General features: G+C 41.9%; 1 protein-coding gene across 1 annotated transcript; it reads left to right on the forward strand.

Annotated features, from left to right (window-relative positions):
* Positions 1-12,052: 12,052 nt before the first annotated feature.
* On the forward strand, positions 12,053-22,590 carry LOC109419737 (uncharacterized). Its single transcript, XM_019694012.3, has 2 exons — positions 12,053-12,937; positions 22,246-22,590. The coding sequence occupies exons 1-2, from the start codon at positions 12,134-12,136 to the stop codon at positions 22,507-22,509; spliced, it is 1,068 nt and encodes a 355-aa protein (XP_019549557.2). The 5' UTR covers positions 12,053-12,133; the 3' UTR covers positions 22,510-22,590.
* Positions 22,591-26,742: the final 4,152 nt, after the last annotated feature.

Genomic DNA, 26,742 nt, shown 5'->3' on the forward strand with positions numbered 1-26,742 from the left:
GGAAGCGATATCGTTTACATATTAAATTACCAGTCGGATAGCTCCGGCGAAGTCGACGGAGTCCAGAGATGGTGCGATGCAGTGCAGTTGAGACATCGAGCGACGGCGGGGGTGACTTGAGCCATGTCATGACGACCGACGACGTGTCCTTTCCAAACAGCTCTTATGGGATACCAGAGAGGATTTTACGGTTAGGGGGTTTCCCCTTCGGGAGAAACAGGAAAAAAAGGTCCCAAAGTTGAGAGGCTTCTGGGAAAAATGTCCCAATGTGGTCGGTCGGTGAAGAGCAGTCCATCCTTTGGCTTTTGCGGTTCATTGGGGGTCGGCTGATGTCGAAGAGAAGTCGTTGTTGATTTCTGTTGCTTTAAATTCAAATGAGTGGTTTGGGTTCTCTTTTGAATATGAGTAAACAAATTACTTTGATTTGTTTGTCCTTTAGCCAAGGAAATGGGAAGGAGGAATTTATCTCCTGTCGGAGAGCATTATTTATGGACCAAATCAGGATGTTTTGCAGAGAAGACGAGAAAAATATGTTATGCTGTAGCTGTAATCAATTATTAGAGACAGATTTGTACACAGCAATAACTTTGGCCCGTTCATTATTCTTCAGTATCTACACTTCGCTTGTATTTGTACGTATTCTGGCATTCTATTCCACAAAAGTAATCCCAAGAAGAGTTTTAGACAAACATTATGTTACTGTTTCGGGTGTGAATTAGAGACAATTCATTAGTTAAATTACTCAGTGACTTTTCTTTTAATGCAGTATCATTGTTTGAAGGTAAGTGCAAAATTACCGCACGCACCCTTTAGTAGCCGTCTCCATTCCACTCGGTTCATGGATGTGTGTCTCCAGTTCCGCACTCTGTATAGGGTCCACAGATCGTCCTCCTAGCTCGCTGCGCTCCACGTCTTCTTGTACCGGTCGGATGACTCTCGAGAACCATTTTAGTCGGGTTGCTATCCGACATCCTGATGACGTGATCCGTCCACCGTAGCCTCCTGATTTTCGCGGTGTGGACGATGGTTGGTTCTCTCAGCAGTTGATGCAGCCCGTGGTTCATTCGTCTTCTCCAAGTCTCGTCTTCCTTCTGTACTCCAACGAAGATGGTACGCAACACCTTCCGTTCGAAAACTCCGCGCGATGGTCCTCTGCACGTAGGGTCCATACTTCGTGCCCATAGAGGACTACCGGTCTAATCAGCGTTTTGTAAATAGTTATCTTTGTGTGACGGCGAACTTTGTTCGATCGTAAAGTTCTGCGGAGTCCAAAGTAAACTCGATTTTCTGCTACAATGCGTCTCTGAATTTCTCTGCTGGTGTCGTTGTCGGCGATCACCAACGAGCCCAAGTACACGAATTCTTCAACCGCCTCGATTTCATCACCGTCGATATAAATTCGGGGTGGCGTGCGCGGTGATTCCTCCCTGGAGCCCTTTGCCATCATATACTTTGTCTTCGACACATTAACGACTAATCCGATTCGTCTGGCTTCACTCTTTAGTCGGATGTACGTTTCCGCCATCGTCTCAAATTTACGAGCAATAAAATCAATATCATCAGCGAAACCAAGCAGCTGAACGGACTTCGTGAAAATCGTTCCACTCCTGTTTATCCCAGCTCTCCTTATTACACCCTCTAACGCAATGTTGAACAGCAAGCACGAAAGATTATCACCGTGCCGTAACCCTCGTAAGAACGCTTCTTTCTCGTCATCGGGTCTTCGTGTGGGCAGTGGACGTTGATGATGCTGTAGTTGAAGAAACGGCCCTTAACTCTCAACATGCACATCCTTGCGTTGATCGGCTGCCACCCGATCACACGTTGTCGCATCTTGCCCAACACTATAAATCCTGTTCTCAGTTCATTGGTGGTGCCATAGCTTTGGTAGAAGGTAGCCGCTCGATGCCCACTTTTCCACACTTTCTGTCCAGTCCAACAAAGTTCCTGCAACGCCACGATGTCGAAGTTGCGGGGATGTAGTTCGTCGTAGATTATCCTTTCACATCCTGCGAAACCTAGTGACTTGCAATTCCATGTTCCAAGTTTCCAATCGTAGTCCTTATTTCGTCGCGTGGGTCTATGCCGATTGTATCGAGTCGTATTTTCTCCTATGTTATTCGCAATGGGGATTTTTACGAGTGGCTTATTGGGCCTACGCCAACATTCCTGTCTCGCCGGAGGGCCATCGTGCCAGTTCTGTTTAAAGTCCCAACCAACACTGGGACGACCACGCTGATGGGGCTACCACCTTGGATCTAGCTGGGCGTGGTGCAGCGTTTCTTACTCAGCCGCTGGATGCCAGAACAGACGCTGTTTGAGCCGCACCTCCTTGGTGAACAGACGCTCGGATCGTACCTCCTCAATCTAGCTGAAGTCAGAAGGACAACAGTGCCCAGGCTGCACTACCAGCTAAGCACACAACTGTTAGCTGACGGTCTTTGTCATCGCTTGACCCGTGGAAGCATGAGGTAGGAACTTGTGAGGACCAGAGCTATGGGGCTGTCCATAAACCACGTGGTCATGAGGGGGGAGGGGGGGGTTCAGCCAATGACCATTTTGTATGGACGAATAAAAAATTTTGTATGGACTAATGACCACGCGGGGGGGTTGAGAAGTCCCAAAAAAATGATCACGTGGTTTATGGACAGCCCCTATATTGGAAACTCCCCTTATCGACTCACCGTTTTGCAGCCCAAAAAACGTAGATTGATATCTACGGAGTACAAAAATGATTGTGGAAGCCGTGTAAAGCATTTCATTTTTTTTTAATTCATTATATTAGAATTTTTGTTGTTGGAACAGTTAGAACTTCGTAAAATTACCAGAGCATTGCATACTGTTAGGCGTTTATCAGTGTGTGGAGGCTTCCAATTTACAAAACAGATTCTAATTTGCAAAAACACGTTTCGCTAAGAGATCCAAAGCCAAATTTAGATTCTACTATGATTGATTTATCGAATATAAACGGCAATGAACATCATTCAACACAATTAATAGCTTATTAGCTAATTTTCCAAACGTGTCCATCTTACCCACCCTACTGGTCCGTCTTATCCACACTGTTGAAAAACGTACATTTAGAGATCACTTTTGAATTATCTCAAAAGTAATGGAAAATCAAATTTTATTGCAAAATCGGCTTACAGACTGTAAGGTACCTTAGTTGATGTAAATAGAATGGAGATAAAATTTTAATTATCGCATTGTTTACACTGTCAAAATAGAGTGTTTCCTAAACATGTCCCTGGAAAAATACCTTGAAAAATTGCTGTAGGAATCCCTGAATAAATTCCTGAAATAATTTCTGAAGAAATTCATGAAGGATTTAATGGATAAATTCCTGAAAGAATTTCTATAGGAATTTCCGACGGAATTCCTGGATTAGACCTGGATAAATTTCTGAAGAATTCCTGAAGGAATGCCTGGTGGAATATTTGGTAAAATTCCTGGAGGAGTTCGTGGAGAAATTCCTGGATGAAATCATGGAGGAATGCCTGGAGGTATACCTGGAAAAATTCCGGGAGAAATTCCTGGGGCAATTTCTGAAGGAATTGTTACGCCCAAATCAAAACTAACTCCTAACTTTCATACAGTCCATCATGCATTCATTTGTAATCACACTCACACACATACAATCAGACTCTCATTCAAACCCCATTATTATAAGAACACTCTTTTGTTAGAATAAAGTAGACTTTCACCCCGAACGGACGCAAGTTTTTAGATTCCAGGTCGTCTACCACCGAAATTGTCCCCTCGTGTGCTATTCGGAGGAACATCGGTCCATTCGACCGGATTTACGGAAGGACAATCTCGATGGTTTCCGACCGTTGTTAACGGGACGCGAAAGTAGCCGGAAAAAGATAAAAATTCGACGCGAGTGCCGTGCACAAGCGATGCGATACACGCATCGGCGTGTTATCCGTGGACGCCATCTTGGCGAATCGATTGTTCGCGAAACAAAACCGGAGCTGCAGATTGCAGCAAGTGCAAAGATCCAATTCACCGGAATTGGAAGACAAACGCCGGAGAGTGTGGAACACTAAAAGTGAACTGCCCAAGAACGTCGGATCAGTGGAAGAGTTTGCCTCCACACAAACACCAATGAAAGTGACATGAAGCGTACACCGGTTAAAACGAGAAGTGCTTCGAAAAACCACAGTGAAGACACGGATTTGTGAAGAACGAGATGCAAATCCGTTGTCAGTGAGCAATCAGAAGAAAAAACAAACACTTAAAGAAGAAAAGAAGAAAATAGAAGAGAAAATTCAAATGCTGGCGAAGAAACGTGAAACCGTGCGACGGAAGGTGCAGCGGATTTATGTGGCTACATCGGATCCGGACAATCCAAACAATATGAGCAAGCACTACCTTCAAACGCAAATTGAAATGCTGACACGATGCTACAAGGAATACAACGAGTTCCAGAATGAAATCTACGATTTGATCACCAGCGACGAACGTCAAGCTCAAGAAGAGATGGTGTACATCGAATTCGAGCGGGTTTATGGCATCTTACTAGCTCGCTTGGCCCAGCAGGTTGAAGATACGTCGAAGGTGAAGCTCCAGCAGGCCTCATCTGCACCTCAGGCGCTAAACCAGGCTGTGCAGCCGAATCTGCCGCCATTGAAGGTACCGCTGCCAACTTTCGATGGCTCTTACGAAAATTGGTATGCTTTCCGCAGCATGTTCGAAAACATCATGAACAGGTACAACGCGGAATCGCCAGCCATAAAGCTGTACCTACGGAACGCTTTAGTAGGTAAAGCTGCTGGGATAATAGACCAGGACATAATCAACAACAATGATTATGCCGCAGCCTGGAATACCCTTCGCGACAGGTTTGAAGACAAACGGCTAATAGTCAACAAGCACATCGAAGCTATCTTGAGCCTGCCAAAGATGACCAAGGAGAGTGCGATCGATCTTCGTAAACTGATTGATATTTGCAGCAAGAATGTCGATGCCCTCATCAACCTGAACTTACCTGTCGTCGGATTGGGTGAGATGATGATTTTGAACGTTATCTCATCAAAAATGGATTTCGAAACACGAAAGGCTTGGGAACTGGTTCAGAAACCGGGTCAGCTTCTCCAGTATTCTAACACGATGGATTTCTTGAAGGACAGGTGCAAGGCCTTGGAGAAAATTCAAGTCAGTGTGAAGGCAGCTGGTGAGTCTGTGAAGCAGAATCGACCGGCTGTGAAATCAGAAGTGAAAGCACATTCGCTCGTCACCACAGAAGCACAGTGCTTTCACTGCAGCGGATCGCACCCGATTTGGAAGTGCGACACATTCCAGAAAGCTGGATACAATGCGCAAAAAACAGCCTCATCAAATCCAGAGCTTGTTTTAATTGCCTTCAGCGAGGGCACACAGCAAGCGACTGCAAATCGACCCACACCTGTAAAAAACGCAGACCATCATACGTTGATTCACCGAGAAGAACAGCCTGCTACACCACCCAAGGACATGACAAACCAGCAAAAGATCGTTCCGAATTCCGATCCTGCACCAACGACTGCAAGCACTGCGACCACCCTATGTACCATGGTGGAGACTGGGAAGAGCCAGAACCTTATTGCGACGGCCGTGGTACTCGTCCGTGGCAAAGGTAACTCGAAATTCGCCTGCAGAGCAGTACTCGATTCAGCTTCCCACTCGCACTTCGTTACTGAACAATTCGCCACTCTGCTGGGCCTAAAACGGAAACCCGCATTCTGTGTCATTTCCGGGATCAACGGACAACAAGTGCACATCAAGTTCAAGCTACATACGCAAGTGGAATCAAGGATGAATGATTACGCAACGAAGCCATTGGAACTTCTCGTAGTTCCGAGAATCACTGGAGATCTACCCCTTGCAAAGTTCGATGCGAAGGCTCTTCAAATTCCAGATGCAATCGTATTAGCCGACCCAGCTTTCAATCTTCCAGACACCGTGGACTTGCTGATTGGTTCAGAAGTTTTCTTCAGACTCCTAAGACCCGGTCAACACGATCTTGGGGTTAGTGCTCCTTTTCTCCAAGAAACGCAATTCGGCTGGATCGTGAGTGGCCGGCGGAAAAACGTTTTTTGTCACTCGAACGGCGGTTGGACCGAGAACCGTTGCTAAAGGAACAGTATAAGGCGTTTATTTGTGAGTATGAACATTTGCAGCATTTGCGTGAGATTTCTCCCCCCATGAATGAAGAGCCGGGCGGTGCGTTCTACGTGCCCCACCACTGCGTACTCAAACCGTCAAGTACTACGACAAAGCTGCGCGTAGTATTTGATGGGTCGGCGGAGAGTTCTACAGGGATCTTAATCAACCAGGCACAGTACGTAGGTCCAACTGTCCAGAACGGCCTGGTTTCCATCTTGCTCAACTTCCGGTCGTATCGATATGCCGTTAGCGCAGACATCCCCAAAATGTACCGTCAGGTGGCGGATGAGGGACACTCGTTTCCCTTAGCTGCTCGTGCTATTACAAAATCGTGCTACATTGATGACATGCTTTCGGGCGCCTGAAGCATTCCAGGATTGTTGGAGCTGAAACAGCAATTGATTGATCTACTAGCCAAGGGTGGATTTAGCATCCACAAGATCTGTTCCAACTCCAGCGAACTACTCGATAAAACTCCAGAGCACCAGCGAGAAACTAGTCTACATATAGATGATGGAAACATCAACATCCTCACGAAAACCCTGGGAATAGTGTGGGAGCCGCAGAAGGACGTCTTCAGGATTAGCATCCCTTTGCAGCTGAACGAAGGACTCACCAAGCGAAGCATCCTCAGTCAAATTGCCAAAATATTTGACCCTTTAGGATTTCTCGGACCTGTGTTAACTACAGCGAAACTACTGATGCGAGAATTATGGGTGCTTGACATCAAGTGGGACGACACCATTCCGTCGGCTATAGCAGCACGCTGGAAAACTTTTCGTGAAGAACTGAATTCCCTCGATGGCATGGATCTCCCCAGACGGTTCATCGCGGAGGGCGCTGTAATGGTGGAGCTGCATGGGTTTTCCGATGCATCGGATCACGCTTGTGGAGCTTGTGTTTATGCAAGATCTGTTGCCTCGGATGGATCGTCACAGATGGCGCTGATTTGCAGCAAATCCAAAATCTTGCCAAAGAAGAAGAAAGGACAGCCAAAACAGATATCCACACCCCGTGCTGAGTTGGAAGCGGCCTTGTTACTCGCCAATCTTGCTAACAAGGTGAAGTCAGCGCTAGACTACAACTTTGAATCAACAACACTGTGGAGCGACTCGCAGATTGTTCTTGCGTGGATAGCCAAAAGACCAGAGCAACTCTTGGTTTATGTGGCAAATCGTGTGAGGAAGATCAGAGATATTACGGATGTAGCAGATTGGCATTACATTCCTTCGGCGTCCAATCCAGCCGACCTGATCTCAAGGGGACTTACACCGACGCAGATCATCAATCGTGAACTTTGGTGGAATGGGCCACCAACATCAGGCAACACAGAATCACCTCCGCCTCTGAAGGAAGATGATATTCCTGAAACGAAGCAAACATCTTTAGTGGCAACCGTGAAGACTTCTACCCGACTGGCACTCTTTGATCGCATCAGCAGATATTCGATAATTGAACGAGCAATGGCATACGTAGTCAGGTTTACTGATTACATTCGAAGACATCGAAAGGAATTGACGAAGGGCCCGATCACTGTGGACGAGCTTAAGCGAGCTAACTTGTTGATAATCCGCCTAGTACAAGCCGAGGGTTTTCAGCATGAATTGGAACTTCTCAACCAGGACCAATCCTCTCGACACCCGCTACGCTGTCTTAGTCCTTTTATCGACATGAACGCCGGACTTCTCCGGGTAGGCGGCCGCAATAAGCATGCCATCATCCCTTATGATAGCAAGCACCAAATGTTGCTGCCTGAGAAACATCCGTTCACTGCTACCCTCATTCGACATCTCCACAAGTTGCATCATCTGGGACAGCGAGGATTGTTAGCAGTAGTACGGCAACACTTTTGGCCACTGCGAGCGAAAAGTGTCATCAGGAAGATAATACATCACTGCATCCCCTGCTTCAAAATGCGACCGTCGAAGGCAACGCAGTTGATGGGTAACCTGCCAGACTACATGGTTCAACCCGCGCCTATTTTTTCTACAGCAGGCGTCGACTTCGCCGGACCCTTTACTTTCAAATCTTCCACCCAATCCAGAAAGCCAATGTAAACCAAAGGCTACGTCTGCGTGTTCGTGTGCATGAGTACACGTGCTTTGCATCTGGAACCAGTGTCGAACTTGACGAGTGAAGCTTTTCTAGCAGCGCTACAACGATTTGTGAGCCGTCGTGGTTTGCCCAACAAGCTGGTATCGGACAATGTCACTAATTTCGAAGGAGCCTGCAATGAATTAGGGCGTCTTGCTGTGCTTTTCAAGGACGAACAATTCCAAAAACGACTTGATCAGTTTTGCACCCAACGAAGCATTGAGTGGTCGTTTATTCCGCCTCGTAGTCCCCACTTTGGTGGGATTTGGGAGGCCGGGGTAAAATCGGTCAAATCACACCTCAAATTGATTCTGGCTGAGCACAAGTGACCTATGAAGAGTTTGCTACCGTGCTTTCCCAAATTGAAGCTGTTTTGAATTCTCGGCCGCTGGTGCCATCATCCGACGATCCGAACGACATCACGGCAATCACTCCTGCTCACTTTATCATCGGCCGTGAATTCCAGGCGATACCTGAGCCTTCGTATGACCACATTCCAGTTGGACGACTGTCGCGATTGCAGTTTTTGCAAGACCTGAAACAAAAATTTTGGAAAATTTGGATGACTGATTATTTGCAAGAACTTCAGCGGCGACAAAAGGACTACAAGATCACCGAGTTCAAGCCTGGTGCACTCGTACTGATCGTGGACGATAACCTTGCTCCTTTGCAATGGTCGTTGGCGCGGATTATCGACACGCACCCTGGTACCGATGGACACACACGTGTTGTAACCCTGAAGACGAAGAATGGAACAACTAAACGAGCGGTCAAAAAGATATGTTTGCTACCTTTGGATAGCGAAGAGTGATGTTTAGAAATGAAGTCATTTCAAGGCCCCGGGAGGATGTTACGCCCAAATCAAAACTAACTCCTAACTTTCATACAGTCCATCATGCATTCATTTGTAATCACACTCACACACATACAATCAGACTCTCATTCAAACCCCATTATTATAAGAACACTCTTTTGTTAGAATAAAGTAGACATTCACCCCGAACGGACGCAAGTTTTTAGATACCAGGTCGTCTGCCACCGAAATTGTCCCCTCGTGTGCTATTCGGAGGAACAGGAATCATTGAAGGATTTCCTGGAGGAATCTTGAAGAAATCCTTGAAGGAATTCCTAGGGGAATCTCGAGAGGAATTCATGCAGCACTCCCTGAAGGAATTCTTGGATAAATTCCGGGAGATATTTCTGAAGGAATCCCTTGAGGATTAAATTGTTGTAGTTATTTCTGAAGGAATTCCTGGGGTAACTCCTGGTGAAATTCTTGCGGATATTCCTGGAGGAGTCCATGATTGAAATTCTAGAGGAATCTCTATGGAAACCCCAGGAGGAACTCTTTGAGCAATGCCTGTAGGAATTCCTGGAGGAATCTCTAGAGGAATTCCTGGAGTAATACCTGTGTAAAGTCCATGAGGAATCCTTGAAGGAATCCCCGGAGAAATCCGTGGAGGAATTCCTAGAGAATTTCTTCAAAGAACCAATGGAGCACTTTCAGGAGGAATCCCTTGAAGAATCCCCAAATGAATACCTTGAGGAAATCCTGGAGGAATTCCTGGAGGAATCCCTGGCGGAATCCCTGGAGGAATCTCTAGAAGAATTCCTTGAGGTATCTCTAGAGGAATACTTGTAGGAATCTCAGGAGGAATACCTAGAGGAATCTCTTGAGGAATTCCTAGAGAAATTTCTGGACGAATCCCTTTAGGAATTTTTAGATGAATCCACGCAGAAATTCTAAGAGTAATTCTGGGAGAATTCCAGGGAGAATTTTTCGAAGAATCTCTGGAAGAATTCTAGGAGGAATCCCAGGAATAATTCCTGAAGAATTCCAAGGATCAATCTCTGATGCAATTCTAGGAGGAGTTTCTGAAGAAATTCCACTAGAAATTATTGAAGCAATCGAAACTGTTAAGAAACCATTGAAATTCCTAAGGAAATCCTAAAAAAAATTAAGAGTACGTAGAGGACATCTGGGAGGAATCCCTGTAGCAGTTCCTGAAGGAATCCCTGAAAGAGTTCCTGAAAAAAAAAAATCCAGGAGGAATCTTGGAAGCAATCCCAAGATGAATTCTATAGGTTATATTAAAATAGTTCCAGAGAAAAGTTTTGGATTAATTCTTGGAGAACTTTCTGAAAGAATTCCAGGAGGAATTCCTGAAGGAATCTCAAGACGAGTTCTTGGAGGCATTTTATAAATAATCCTTAAAGTTATTCCTGAAAGATTCACAGAAGGAATTCCCGAAATAATCGCTGGAGGAATTTGTGAAGAAACCCCATGAAGAATCCCGGAAGCAATCCCAAGAGGAATTCCATAGGGAATCTCAGGAGAGATTTCTTAGTGAATTCCTGGAAGAATTTCTGTAGGAATCTCTGGATGAAAAAATCTGGAAAAATTCATGTCTGCAGTAATTTCTGAACAAATTATTGAAGGAATACTTGGATGGACTCCTAAAGGATTTTTGTATATTGTTTTTGAGACATTCCTGGATTCATTTTTGAAAAATCCCCAGTAAAATTTTCTGAAAGAATTTCTAGAGGACATTCCTGCAGAAATACTTCGAATAATTCCAGATGGACCTAGTGGAGCAATATCTAGCGGAGTTCTGGAAGGAATATATGGAGAAATCCCTGAAGAAATCTCTGGAGGAATACCTGCAGCCATACCTTAAAGGATCTCTGGAGAAATTCCTGAAGGAAACCTCGAAAACAGCATTTGAACAATCACTGGAGGAACTAAAGATATCCCGGGACAAATCCCCGAATAAATGTGTGATTGAATCCCTAGATAAATTCTTGAAGGAGTCTCTAGAGGAATTCACGATGGAATAACTGCAGCAAGCTATGGAAAATATCATGGAGGAATTGTTCATACTCAAATAGTTAACGAAGCTAGAAACAAATCTAAATCCTCAAAACTGCAATTCCGATTTTCATATACACATATCAGGCGGTCATGCCGCTTAAAAGTCATTAAGTCAGGCCTCCTCCAGAAAAAAAAATTCTAGCTACGCCGATGAGGACTAAAAGTAAGAATCTGTTGTCGTCGAATCAATGCATTTTCTCTACTTGTGGGATTCAGTAGGCTACCTCACTAGTGAAGGCACTACTTGGCCAATACATATTGATGTAATCAAGCATTAGCTATCAAAATTGGGTTTAATTCCATAATTGCCATTGATAACAACCATTAATTAAAATTTACTAGAATAATTTTGGTAGTAGCAAAATTCCGCGATGTTCGTTCTTATGTTTGTTTATCTTCTGCATATAATTTTCAATATCGTGAAACTCCATCAGTTTTATAATCAGCTGCAAAAAAGAAAATTTCACCATCGTTACTTGCCTTATGAAATTCGTAAAGTAAAGTAGATGGATGGCATCTTCCAATATTTTCGCTTGTCTTATTGATGCAGAATAAGGTATTGATTATAGCTCAACACCGTGCATTATCTATCCAGACAGAGTACGTTTGTTTCACACTTGCTGTTTGTCCCACGCTCTTCACCTCCTCTCCCCACTCAGCATTTCGTGCATCAGGCTGATTGACCCCCTGATTGATATTTTTGGAATTAATATTTCACAACCCGACGCAGTTTGGTACTCGTGAACGTTTCGTATATACCCTAGTAAACAAACATGATCTCATACCACCACACATAGTGCGGCGGTCCGCTCCAGCCGGCTGAACCCGCTGATTAGATACCATCGCCGGTCGGGCCGCCATCTCACGCAAACCATCATCGACCACGCGCGAGTAGCGGTTTTATCAGTTCCCCGCTCCGGCTATTTAAATCAATACACAGCACCCATTCGGCAGTCAGTAAGCGTTCCACCACAACAAGTTGTCCCCAGTTACGTTCTGTGTTTGTACCAATTCGAAACGATGATGTCGTCGCGGAAAAAGATCACCCCCATGTTCAACGACTATCTGTACGAGGCCATCCGGCGGATCGCCGTCGAGCAGGGTTTCACGCCGGATCTGTTCTCGGTGGACTTTGACGAGGAGACTTGCATCGAGTGCGACGGATTTGTGAATTTTGTGTTCAAAGCTATTATAAATGGAGACGATCGTGAGTTTGTGTTGTGGTGTAAGGTGCCGCCCAATGATGATAAGCGATCGTTGGCTCTGTTCAAACGGGAAGTGTTCTTCTATCGGGAAATTCTGCCTGCTTTCTTTGAGTATCAAGCGGAAAAGGGTATCTCCCGTGAGCAGGGAGAAGGATTCTACAGTGCACCCAAGTGTTATTTAGCTCATTGTGACACGGACAAGGAAGAGCCGGAAGCTGCTATTATTTTGGAGTACGACGAGAACTACGAGAAATGGGACTGGGATAAGCTGGAGCCGATCAATTTGGAACACACGAAGCTGTTGATGGAGCAGCTGGGTCGGTTGCATGCCATTTCCTTTGCCATGAAAGCCCAGAAGCCGGAGCTGTTCGAAAATTTCAAATTGAAAGATGTCCTGGTCGAGAACAACGATTTGGTGACACTGATGAAGGAATCGTTCGACCGGGCCTTGACCACTATGAAAACGCGTTTTGCTGCAGAACAGGATAAGATTCAGCGGATAAAGGACGACGTATTTCGGGAGTTGACAGCATGTTCGGATCCGGAAAAGGCGGAACCGTTTTGCGTTGTTAGCCACGGTGATTGCTGGATCAATAATCTTATCTATTCACATGACGAGGTGAGTGACAGGTGTTAGACAGGAACCTTGAAATTAACTAGATTAGTTTTATTGGTGATTGGGGGGGGGTGCATGGTGGAATAAGCTCGTATTGGGCATAAGTGATTTCGGGTACGTGTTGGGAAAAACCTTAACAGCATTGGAAATTATTCGACAATGAAACTGATTAATTATTTGGTGTCATAAGAAAGCGTCATGCCCCACCAAATAATCCATAAATGCATTTCTGATAGAATCCTTGGCGAAATTCTTGAATGCTTAAGAAATTTACTTAACGTATTATTCAGGTAATCTCTGTGAGAGTTTTTTTTAAAGAAATATCTGAATTTATTTCATTTCTGAGATAATTTATGAAGCATTTCTTGGAGAATTCTCTGGAGAATTCTTGGAGGAATTAAATATGGAACATTTGGAGAAATCCTCGAAGGAATCCTAGTAGGATATTTTTGAAAAAAAATAATATAAGGATTTTGGTATACGTGAGGGAAAAAGCCACAATCCTCAAAATAATTTTTAAAGGAAGACTTGGGAAATCTTTTGAGAAGTTTGTAAAAGAATTGATTCTAGATATTCTAGATGGAATCCATGGAGGAATTGTTTCAGCAAACTTTCGGCCATAGTGAAATACATTTCTAAACAAATCTTTGGAGGAATTTCTGGAATAATTCGTGAGAAAACTCTAAGAGGAATCCTTGGACTAATTCCTAAAGGTTTGACTGGTGTTTTCCTTAAGGAATCATTGGAGGAGTCGAATACTTTGAAGCAATACATGACGATATTCCTGAATGAAATTCCTTTGTAAAATTCTGGAGAAATTCATAAAAATCTTTGCGGAGATATTACTGAAGAAATTATGAGAGGTAAATCCGGAAGGATACGTGGAGGAATGTCTGATGGATTTTTCTTAGATATATTCAGATGCTTGTAGGAACTCCTGACGAAGCATTGAGAGCTTCTTTAAAAAAAATAATGGAGGAATTGCCGAATAGATGTTGAGAGCATTTCATTTAGAAATCATCGAAAACCTTTCTGAAGGAATTCTGGTGGAACATTTTTAGTAATGCTTAATTCCGGAAGAAATCCTTAGAGGACTACTTGGAGGTAGACTTGTGAGCCGCCGCGCCACGCTGCCACCGTCATTTTTTGTCTCACATCGACGCCGAACGATGTATATGTCGCCGATTTTCACTTTTGACTCCGATTATAGTGCACGAACTAAATGAAACAAAAATAAAGTTGAGTTAAACATTCTCGTGAGCGCTATCATAAGAGTTTGACTGCAGTCATTGATTTCACATCATCGATTTTCTCTGTTGGTAATAATTAGGGACAATGGAAATTCGCGGCAAAATTTCTTAAATTTCGCGGACTACTATTGTGGTTTTCGCGACAATTTCGCGGTCCCATATTTTTGACCGTTTTGTTGAAGAAAACTCCGAATTTGCATGTCATTTGAATAGTTTACTTGGTTTTGTGAGACGTAATCATAAGTTCACCGAGAAATAGTGTCAACTTTGATAAAAAGCATAAAACAAACATATGTTGATAATGCAATAAACTCTTAAATAACTTTACACTGTCAAAAGTTATTAGTTAGTTTATGCTAAAATATTTGTTATTGATGGAAATTTGTACGGTACTTGAACAATTTTACGAAATTTCGTGGCATTTCGCGGAATTTCTTAAATTTCGCGGCCATAGCCCAATTTCGCGGATTTCGCGGCTTCCGCGAAATCGCGAATTTCCATTGTCCCTAGTAATAATTATGCAATATGATCATCAACAAAGGAGCAATTTGATAATTCATAGTTCTACACGCTAACCAAAACTGTTCTCTAACGAATCACCATGGGAACCTCTATTTAGGTAATGAGTCGGGCCTGCCCAATTTTTACCTAAATGGATTCATTACTTAAATGAATTTCAAGTTTGCAAAGATGTTTGAGAAGGACAAATGGCTAGCAAATACCCCTCTACATGACTTTCAGTTGTAAAGAAGGGAGGGGCAAAGAAATTTCAAGGGGGTGGGTGTCAGAAGCATTTCAGACGCTTCAGGAGGTTTCAGAGAGGTTTTGGGGAGCTCTCAGGTGATTTCCATGGAGGAGAATTTCACGGAGCTTTCATTGAATATTCAGATGCGTTTCAAAATTTTTCAAGGCGGTTCAAGGCGTTCCATAAGGTTTCAGATGGGTTTTAAGGGGCTCCAGAGTACCTCAGGTGATTTCATGAAGGTGTATGGGGATTAAAGAGGTATTACAGGATTTACAAACAAATACGAAACATTTGGAACATTTTTTCCATTAGATCTCATTTTCACTCGCATATCGTCAGAAGTTTTTCAGTGATTCTCCCAGAAGGAGTAAATGATGCCTCCAGGAGATCCATCAGGGGATTCTTCAAGGATTAATCCGGGAGTTTCTTCGGAGATTCATGTAGGAGTTCCTTCATGAATTCCTTCTAATATTTCTTAGATCAAGGTGTTCCATAAGGTTTCAGATGGGTTTTAAGGGGCTTCAGAGAACCTCAGGTGATTTCATGGAGGTTTCATGGGGATTAAAGAGGTATTACAGGATTTACAAACAAATACGAAACACTTGGAATTTTTTTTTCCATTTAGATCTCATTTTTCACTCGCATATAGTCAGAAGTTTTTCAGAGATTCTCCCACAAGAAGTAAATGATGCCTCCAGGAGATCCATCAGGGGATTCTTCAAGGATTAATCCGGGAGTTCCTTCGGAGATTCCAGTAGGAGTTCCTTCATGGATTCCTCCTAAAAATTTCTTAGATTCTTTTAAAATTTTCATTAGGGATTTCTCAGAAGTTTCTTTGAAGATTTCTTCAGGAATTGCTTCAGAGCTCATTTAAGGAGGATTTAGGGGTGTCTCCAGTTAGCCTACTGATTAAGGCTATAGATCGCCAATCCGGAGACGGCGGGTTCGATTCCCGTTCCAGCAGGCAAAGAATGCCCTTCAATTTTAATAGCTGTGCTCAAAGAATACTAAGTTGAAGCGAGGCAGGCCAAGTCGCAGTGGGGACGTAGATCCATAAAGAAGAAGAAGAAGAAGAAGACTATTCTAAAATTTTAATCAGGGATTTCTCAGAAGTTTCTTTGGATATCTCTTCGGGAATTCCTTCGGAGATGGCTTCAGGAGATTTATCAAGGATTGATCCAGAAGTTTCTTTAGTGTTTCCTATACGAGGTCCTTCAAGAAAAAGTATAGGAGTTCTTTCAGGAATTCCTACAGGAGTTCGTTCAGAGATTTTCTTCAGAAATTTCCCTAGAATTCCAAACAGAGACTTTTCCTGGCATTGCTTCAGGGATATCTCCAGGAGTTCTTTCAAGTATCGCTCCGGCAATTCCTTCATAAACATCTCCAGTAGTTCCTTCAGAGAAGCTTTAGGGAGAATCCAAGGATACCTCAGGAATACCATCACGGGTTACCATGAGAATTTCTTCAGTAAGGATTCCTCCAGTATTCTTTTAATAATTTCTTCTGGGAAATATCTTAAAATCCCTTCGAAATGCCTCATGGAGATTTGTCACACACTTTTCCAGGAGTTATTCCAGAAGCTCATTCGAGGATTGATGCAATAAAGTAGTTCTTACGAGGGTTGCTCCAGACGTCTCGCAGTATCACGAGGTCTGTTCCAGAAGACGTTCCTTCAGAAATCTCCCAAATAAATAGCTCCAGGAGGATTCAAGGATGTTCCAAAAGTTTGATTAGGGATTCCTTCGGAAGTTCCCTTAGATATTCCAACAGGAGTTCCATTAGAGATTTTTTCAGGAAAATTTAGGGATGCCTCCAGAAGATTCATCAGAGATGGGTTTAAACACTCCGTCAATAATTCTTACAGAAGATCCTAAGTTTCAGAGTTCCTCCGAAGATTCCTTCTGAAGTTTCTTCCAGAGTTTTTACCGGAGTTTCAGCCCAATAATACCTTCTGAGATTCCAGGGGCTCGTGCAGATGTTCCTTCAGAGATTCCACCTGAAATTCCTTCTAGGATTCCTCCAAAAGTTCCTTCAGAGACCTCTCCAGGAGTTTCTTCAGAGATGCTTATAGCGGTATCTAAGGATACGTTCAGGAAATTTAAGAGATTCCCGCAGAAGTTTCTTCAGGGATTTCCATATAAGTTTCTTTAGGGATTACTTCAGGAGTTACTTATGAGATTCCACCAGGAATTCCTCCAGGGATTCCTCTTAAAAATTATTTGAGAGATTCCTTCAAGAGTTTTTTTCAGGAGGATTCAGGAATTTCCGACAAGATTTTTTTCAGAGATCCCTTCTGGATCTCCTACAGGAGTTCATTCAAGGATATCTTTATGACTTTGAAGCTTTTCATATAAAGCGAGATATGGACCGGATAATTTCACTCAGAGATGATATTGCGACATTTGCACCCATTTAGACTCGGCCGAGATTCATTATCATCACAGTCGAATTTCGCACACGACTTCGCAGCGGCTGGCGGTCGGTTGAGTTCATGACAGGGGCGTCGGATGCACATTTGATTAGTGTAAAATGCTGCTGGAAAAAGATGATTCAGTGGATTCTCAAATTATCACAGTAGTCTAAACATTGACGAGAAACCCAATATTGCTTTATCATCCACTGTGGAAATGGAGAAATGGGGTAAAATGGGCACGTTGGGGAATATGAGCTAGCATACGCAATTCTTACTTCGTGCATTGCATGAAGTGTATGGTTTGAGTTTGTTTTTTAGAAAATAAATATATTTAATGACACTCAACATGTATATATGTGAAAAAGATGGATAAATTATTAGTGAAATTCTGAAAAAAAATCCACAGCTCAGGTGAGATTTCAACTCACAACCAGAGATGCCAGATATACAGATTTTTCTGTATTATACAGATTTTTAAAGGTTGATACAGACAGGATACAGAGTACAGAAAAAATACAGATTTCATGATCATGATACAGATTTTTCCTCCACATATTGTTTTCCTCATACATTCGCGCAAGATGGAAAATAAAGTAATAAAAATGATTGAGAGTACAAATCCATTAAATTATCTATATTTTTCACATTTGACCTCAATTTTCAATCATTCCATTATAGGAAAATTTTTCTTTCGAATTGAATTTAATAAAAAAAATATTACGAAACATAAAACGTCCTAGATATGCAACATTGGCGGAGCCAGCATTTTCTTTTTTCTCACTCACTCTCCTAAACATACACGAGAAGGAGAAAGATAGAAGAGGGGGCAGCTTGCCTCCTTTTTCATCTCGCTCTTTCTCGTGTATGTTTAGGAGAGTGAGTAAGAAAAAAGAAAAAGCTGGCTCCGCCAATGATATGCAATAAGCATACGTTAAGGGCGGGTTTCTTTACGTTTTCATCACGATAAAATCTTAATCTTGTAAAATATAACTTTTCAACCTTCGCCCATAATTAAGATTTTCAGCGAGTTTTCAAAGATTATGTTGTTATATGAAAAAGTCGAATAAACTATATCTTAGCTGGTTTTTTATGTGTATTGCTGATTGTTTGACAATTTGCAAGAGTCGCGAATTTCCAGAAAAATACTAAGTTGTAAGGGAAATTTAAGCTTTAGGTACTGATCATGAAAAATGAAATAAAAGTTGGAAACTTTGCTTAGCAAAAGACCTGGTTTTCTTTATGCTCTTAATTCTTATTGTAGAAAGAACATAATGAGACAACTAACAAATACTGTTTTTTGTTGAAAATTGAAAATAATGACAGTTTTTTAAATAACAATATCGAATCGAACCTGAGAAGAAATAGCCAGTACACACCTTTTCAGACAACTGAGATACTAACTATAAAATTGTGTTGAAGATTTAAAATACAGCTTTTGGAAGCTACAGAGTACGAAAACAACCTGCAAAAATATGATGTATGGAATGTAGCAAAAGGAACACGTCATATGTGATGGAAATTTTTGAACATTCTCAACGTTACCTTGCAGATGAAAAGAAAAGAATTGCGAACGCGAATTGCGTGTGAATATCACGCCCTAGCAATTTTGGCCATCTTAGCTTGTTGAAGCACAGGGTTTTTTTTTATAATTTCGATGAAAGACGGAAAAGCGCCTAGTGTATGGAACACCGGTAATGGAAAGGGTTTTTTTTTTAAAGAAATTCTTGCAGAGATTCCTTGAGAAATTTTCTAGAGGCCATTCTTAAGATATTCCTTGATTGATTTCTCCAGGAATTCTTTTGAATACATTTCTATGGGTTCCTACTTAAACTACAGCAAGAAAAACTTTACAAACTCTTCTGGAGATTTGTTTGAGAAATTATCGAAAACTTCTTGTTGACGGATAACTCCATTAATATCTCCACGGATTCTTTGAGAAATTCATTCAGGAATATTTCCAAAGAATTTCTACGGAAATTCCTTAGAAATTCTGAAGAATTTATTTCTGGGATGTTTGCAAATGTTTTGTAATGCATTCCACCAAGGATTTCCCGAAATGTTTCTCCAGGTATTCCCAGGAAGTTCTTAAGTAACATCTTCTAGGATGTAAAAAAAGAAATTCGGGTTAAGTACTGTTCCTTTCAATTTCACTAAGAATTTGCATCCCTTGACAGATAGGTATTTTAACCTCAACTGTAAGGTCGTCTTCAGTGTCTCGTACTTGACTCGACTGGACTTGACTGGAGTCGACTCCAGTATGAGATGCCGAAGACGACCTTACAGTTCAGATCCAAATACGTATCTGTCAAAGGATGCAAATTCTTAGTGGAATTAAAAGAAACAGTATTTCACCCGATTTTCTTTTTTCTTACCACTAACTTTACTTCCTCTAACTCTTTCTTTCAGATTCAGGAATTCTTTCTTTCTGCTTAGATTTCTTCAGAAATTCGTATGTGAAGATATATTTAGACTTCATCAAAATTTCAAAATTGAGAAGTTCCTTCATTGAGTTTTCCTGAAAATTAAAAATTCTGAAATTTTTCAAATATTTTTATTATTATTTTTTTTTATTTATTCACAAATCCCTTTATTGTTCGGAAACTCTTCCCAGGGTTCTCCAAGATTTATTTGAGGAATTCGTTTAGTGATTCCTGCAGAAACTCATTCATGTTTTTTTTAGAAAAAAAAAATGAAAAAAAAAATCTTGATACACTTCTGGAGTAACGCTATCAACGAAAGAATTCTTGAGAAACTTCTGTAGGAATTAATGGATAATCCGTGGAGGAATTTCTGAAGAAATCTCTTAAAAAAATGCAGACATTGCATATAACGGTACTTGTGGATTTTTTAAGAAATCCTTCATTGAATTTCTAACGATTCCCTGGAGGATTTTCTGAAGGAATCCTTGGAAGAACTGCTGAAGGTACTTCTGAAGGATTCATCGAAAAGAAAATCTTGTGCAGTTTATGAAGAGATTTCTTGGAAGAATTCTTAAGAGAGTAAATTTTTTTTTTTCAAGGAATCTTTGACAAACCTGGAGAGCCCTCTACAAATATTCTTTGAAACATTTCTAGAAAAAATCTTTGAAAAAGCAGCAATTGTTGAGAGAATCTTTTGAAAAAAAAAATGAAAAAAATCCGTGAAGAAAGGTCTGAACAAATCCAAAGCAATGCCTGGAGGAATACCTCAAGGAACTATTGGATAAACATCTGGAGGAACTTTCCAGAAAAATCTTATGAGAACTTCTAGAGGAATTTCCAAAAAATTCCGAGTAAATCCCTGAAAAAATGGAGTAATCCTTTCGGAAAACATTCAAGCCATACTTTCTTGAAGTTTATTTTTTATAACCTTTCTAAGTTTGTGTATTTTAACTTATGCTAGTTCTTCATTCTAACTGATTCTGATAGAATCTCTGAATGTATATTAAATAAAAAAATCTCCTATAAATATCTTTTCAAGATACGCGAGAAGAAATTCATGGAGACACCCCTGGAGAAATTCATTGATAAATTTTCGGAGAAATGCTATAGAAAAACTCCTGAAAAAAAATTGGAGGAATTTCTCCAAAAATATTGAAAAAAAAATATATTAAGAAATACAAGCATAACTTATCTAGCAATCGCTGAAGAAATGCACTTGTCTAGCAAATAAGGGTCGTGAGTTCAAATCCCACCAGAGCTGAGGATTTTTTTGGAATTTCACTAATAATTTATCCATCTTTTTCACATATATATTTATATATAAACATATATATATATGTTTTTTTTTCTGGCCTATCACACTAACCAGAATCTCATCCATTAGGTTGAGTATTAATAGGGGAAAAACCGTTAAAAATGTGAATGCTTCTATGAAACTATATTCTATGTCTTTTCGTCATCATAATTCCACTTATTCAATCGAACTGTACCCTACCCAGTATAAAACCTATTATATCTTGTGCTCTACTTTAACCCAAACTCTCCGCCATACTGAACTCTTAGCTCCATGCCATTTTCTATACTACTATGTGTCTACTCTTAGCTCTTTCTTACTATTTAGCTTTACATTACACTTTCTAGTTTACTCTCTAACATACCATCTATACTATGTCTCATTTTTACCATTTCTGCCTTCTTGTTCTTCATCATTGCTCTTATTCTTACTTTTATTCTTCTTCATATTATCCTACTTATCTACTATATAATATCCACTGTTCTCTATCTGCCCTACAAGTTTACCTTCCTTATGTGTTTTTCATGTATGCATGCTATTTGTTTGAATGCGTACATGAAATATAAGTAAGTACCCTTCTTCATCATAATTCCCTTATTTCTAAACTCACGAAAATCATTGCTATCACTAGTGCACTATGCAAACGTTGTATGAAATCATGCGTTTTATATCCCGGCTGGGTGTTGCCTTTCTATAAATGATAATTAGGGTACTCACTAAAAAGATTAAATTGCTGCGTAAGCCATGATTTTCTACTTATTTGAAATGTTTCATGATTTTGCGAATGAAATAATCGGGAAAAAAGATTGCCTTGGTGATCGCGACGTTTAATCAGTTTAATCAGTTTACGCTGTTAAATGAATTCCCCTAATGTATTTTGACGCAATACTTTTTTTGAAAGTATATATTGATGAAGATAAAATGAAAAGAGCGTGAAAAAACATCTGTAACAAAAACGCCACTACTGCGGTGCAAATGTTAAAATACTCAAACACCGCACATTGACTGCAAACCCCCATAATCGAATTGTCATCCAATCGATTTCGTGGCGAAACCACCATCTCGGTAAAGTGCCGTTCATCATAAAACGCCACCATCTCTCAATTTCACACCGCACCGCACCAACAAAAATAGCAAACAAACAACCAATTTCAGCGCCCGTTTCTCGTTTCTCTGTTTCAATTCGCAGCACAACGCCGCCACCAGTGTCATCCTCACGGATTGGCAATCCTCCCGGTACGCGAGTCCCTTCCTGGACCTGGGGTACTTCTTTTTCATTTGTGCCGGTGCTCAGTTTCGCAAGGACCACATGGACGCCCTGCTGCAGCACTACCACAACGCACTCAAGGACCTGCTGGATCGGTTGGGGGGTGACACCGCCACGCAATTTCCCTTCACCGCCCTGCTGCGGATAGTTAAACCCTACCGGGAGTTGCTGCTGGACGATTGTTGAGCTCAGGGACAGCAAAAATGCCGGTAGAAACCAGTGAAAAATGTTCGAGCAAATACATCATCGAAACCGAAAGTGGTCGTATATTAGGTATTTTTCTTTTGCGGTGCCATTGCTGGATAGCTGGCTGGCTGGAAGAGAAAACGTCCAAGCAAGCAAGTGGGGACCGATTTGCCGGAAAATGACTTTTGTTTGGTTGGCCATTTCGGGTTATGGAATGGAACCAATTTAGACAGAGGAAAGAAGATGATTTTCCACGTTAGAGATAACTACCTCTACAGTCATAGTGAGGTTTTTTTCTTGTTTCTATCGAGACTAACAAGACGAGTGTGAAGCTGTCCTTTGAGAGTCATTGACATCACAAACATCCGCAACACAAGCTTGCAATGATTTCGTAGCACAAGCTATGGTTTTGACCAATGCTTTGTCGGGTTTGTTTGATTCAAGGTTTGATTATATGATGCAAGGAAACTAAAATAAAATAATGTTTCATTGTTATTGTTAGTTATGTTGGGGAGAAGAAAAATAAACGATATTGATGTTGCACATGTTGCCATTTAGCTACCAAGATATTGGAAGCTTTCAACATTCTCCAGTGATTCTCCAGCTACCGTAAAGCTGGAAGGGTTGACCGTGTTTACATCCAACGATTTGGTCTTGATGACGTTGATGGTAAGACCTGCCGCTGAGGAGCGATTGGCAAGATCATGGAGCTTGCTCTGCATATCAGAGCGCCGTTGAGCTAGGAGAGCAACGTCATCAGCCAGTTCGAAGTCGTTTAGGTGCTCCATAGTAATGGGTTGCCACAGCAATCCACGATTTGGTTCACGGTCAATCGCACCTACCAGGATCTCGTCGATTACGATGAGGAACAGTAGTGGTGATAGTTTACATCCTTGCCTCACTCCAGCAACGACCCGGATGGGATCGGACAAAACACCGTTGTGCAGTACTCTGCACGAAAATGCTCTATACTGTGCTTCAATGAGGCCGATGATTTTCTCAGGGACACCCTTGCGCCTGAGGGCTTCCCACATGTTTCCGTGATTGAGACGGTCGAAAGCTTTTTCGTAATCAATGAACACCAGGTAGAGAGACTCTTGGAATTCATTTGCTCCAGAATGATACGGAGCGTGACAATATGGTCCACACAGGATCGTCCGGCACGGAATCCTGCTTGCTGCCGTCGGAGAGTTGCTTCAATCTTCTCCTGTATCCTGGGGCCCTGTTCGATTTTATGCTACGGATGGCTGTTTCTATCTCCTGCACTGATGGAGCTTCGGTGTTGACACGGGTAATGCGTCGGACCCTTGGCGGATCATGCTGAGGTGTTGATGGCGTGACCGACACTTGAAAAAGGTTTCCAAAATGCTCGAACCAGCGTTTTAACTGGTCAGCCGGTCAGTAACTGTCCAGACGTGTCTTTAACGGGCATCGTAGCATTCATCTTGGTCCCACTAAGGCGGCGTTAGACATCGTAGAGGAGACGGATGTCGCCTGTGTTTGCGGCTTTCTCGCCTTCACCGGCTAGGGAGTTCGCCCACGCTCTTTTGTCCCGTCTACATGAGCGTTTCACTTCCTTCTCGAGAGCCGAATAGCGCTGACGGGCTACGGCTTTGGCTCCTCGTGTTTTCGCTCGCCCTTTCGCGGCTTTGGCGTTCCTTCGCTCCTCTATCTTCCTCCAGGTATCATCTGTGATCCACTGCTTTCTTCGGGTGCGTAGCTCACCCAAATTATTCTCACCGGTGGCGATGAAGGCGTTCTTGATGGCGCTCCATTGATCTTCTACGCTTCCACCTTCTGGAATATTTGCAGCACGGTTCTCTAGCTCCTCGACGAAGGACCTTTTCAGCGCAGCGTCTTCCAGTCGGCGTGTGTTGAACCGGCGCCCGATTTTCTCCTCCTGTCGCTGGATCCTGGCAATACGCAGTCGGATCTCGCCGATTAGGAGATGATGGTCGGACGCAATGTCGGCGCTACGTTTGTTCCGCACATCAAGAAGGCTCCGTCTCCACTTTCATCTGATGCAGATGTGGTCGTTTTGGTTTTCCGTGACGCCATCACGGGAAACCCATGTCACTTTGTGCACTGGTCGATGAGGAAAGAGCGATCCCCCAATCACCATATCATTGTTGCCACAAAACTCTGCAAACAGCTCTCCGTTTCGCTCATTTCTCCGAGACCATGGTGTCCCATGACGTGCTCATAGTCCGAGTTGTCGGAACCAACCTTCGCGTTGAAGTCGCCCATGAGGATCCTAATATCACCTTTTGGAGTCTTGTCTCTTTATCTTGCAATGCATGGTAAGGTTTCGAACCCGTGTTCTGAATCTGGCTACAATTATCCTCTCAGTAATAGGTTCCCACTTGCAAAACTTGCAAAGACTTGCAAAAAAACTGATTTATACATCAAAACCTCTTGATAACCCTTTCAAGAGCATCTTCCGGCTAAGTGGACCACTCTCGGAGAGGTTTTGCAAACCGCATTAAGAGTAGCAATAAAACTGTTGTAAAAGCTAGTTGAAAAATTCGAAAAGAGGTTATGATGATTGTTGTTGTTTTTTTTTCAACAAAAAATATGACAGCTCAAGATGCAGAGAAGCTTCTTCAATGGCACGTAAAGTTCAGGAGGATGCATTATTCGTAGGGAAAAAGGGTATAATGCGCCCCACCGGGGCAAAACGCCCCCCTTCATTTTCTAGCGATTCAAGCGCTTTTCGCATGCGTGATCGATTAGAAATCTTGAATATTGAAGAATAATTGCCATCAAGCTGATCCATTAGTAATTGGTAAAGAAAAGCAACAAAAATATCAAAAAGTCTGAAATCGAGGCTTTTGGCGTAATATTTTACCTCTTGTAAACTGACTTCATTGTAAACGAAGCTAGCACTGTTCGCTTGTGTTATTTTGCAACTTTTATGCAGTTAAACACTTGTTAAAAGACCCTCCTAGGATAAGCATGTAGTGGAATTATACCCTGGGACAGTTTTATCACGGGGCTGGACGTTTTTCTTTTGGTGGGGCGTATTGCCCCGTTTGTTTTGATAAGGCAAATTTTTGAACGTTTTCGAAAAACGTTTCAAAGCTTCCATAGCCGCCCCTCCAAAGGCATAGTTTGCATGCAACACTTCACTGACTTTAGGAACAACGATTCACAGTGAACAATAGATGGAACAAGGTACCAGTTTTAGATATATTGCCATTTCTGCTTAGGGGGGGCATATTATACCTGTTTACCCTAAGTGCAAAGCGATCATTTCAAAGCAATATTTTAAAATGCGTAAAGGGTCGCCTTGACGTCCGACTGTTGAATGCTGTGGTGCGGTGGCACCGTTCCTAGTATATTCTCTAGTGACGAGTGAGGGGAAGTCTCAGTTTGAGGGGAAATCTCGAATTTCTGCTGTTGATGAGGCAATTTGCTTGCCTTACCGTCCCTAATGAGCGTTTATTCTTTTGATCATAAATTGGAAAACACGTGTACATCAATATTTTGGACATATTCTGTATCTCCCAGCTCGCGCAACGAATTATACACTAAATGGCCCTGTACGGTATATGTCGTCACGCTTTAATGAGTACTACGTAGTGTTCGATTTTAACTGCTCTACCCTAAGCTTCCGACATAGGATTGCTGCATGAGGAGAATAGACGTCAGCGTTGATTGTGTTAGTTCGTAAGATATTCTTAGTATTTCAATTATTTGATTACACAGCGAAACATTTTTTTGTCTCTAGAGCAAACGTATGTGTCTCTGACAGATTTTGGGCAGCTGAATCCGAATTCTGGGCTCAGATTTGCTCCAGCACGTCATAATTTTGAGCTATACCTCAATTATAGGGTAAAATATGCGATTTTGGGCTTTTTTGACTGCAAGTCATTAAGCATGGAAATAATTTTTTAAAGCAATCAAAAGGTAAATTGCTCAATTAACATCTAAATTAACGACTCATGCAAAATATTTCGTTTTACCAAATAACATTTGATAGATTTAAGGTGATACGGGACGCCGTGTTATTTTTCCTATCTTCCCTCTCTTTCTAACAATTTGCCTCGCAATTTTAAAGATGGTAATCTCGATTTCTACCGCACTGCAGAAGCTGAAAAACAATCAGCATATGCAATGCAAGTGAGCATACACAATGATAGGTTTTTGTTGCAAAATATGAAATAGAATCTGAGATTACCATCTTAGTAGCAACAGAGCAATGGCGGATATTTCCTCAACCGTACCGTTCGT

The sequence above is a fragment of the Aedes albopictus genome, chromosome 2, assembly GCF_035046485.1.
Source record: "Aedes albopictus strain Foshan chromosome 2, AalbF5, whole genome shotgun sequence".
Lineage (NCBI taxonomy): Eukaryota > Metazoa > Arthropoda > Insecta > Diptera > Culicidae > Aedes > Aedes albopictus.

Bases quoted from the DNA above. Each gene is read 5' to 3' on its own strand.
- LOC109419737 (XM_019694012.3), top strand. From the start codon at position 12,134: ATGATGTCGTCGCGGAAAAAGATCACCCCCATGTTCAACGACTATCTG. The intron at 12,938-22,245 runs GTGAGTGACAGG...TTCAATTCGCAG, and splicing joins TTATCTATTCACATGACGAG to CACAACGCCGCCACCAGTGT.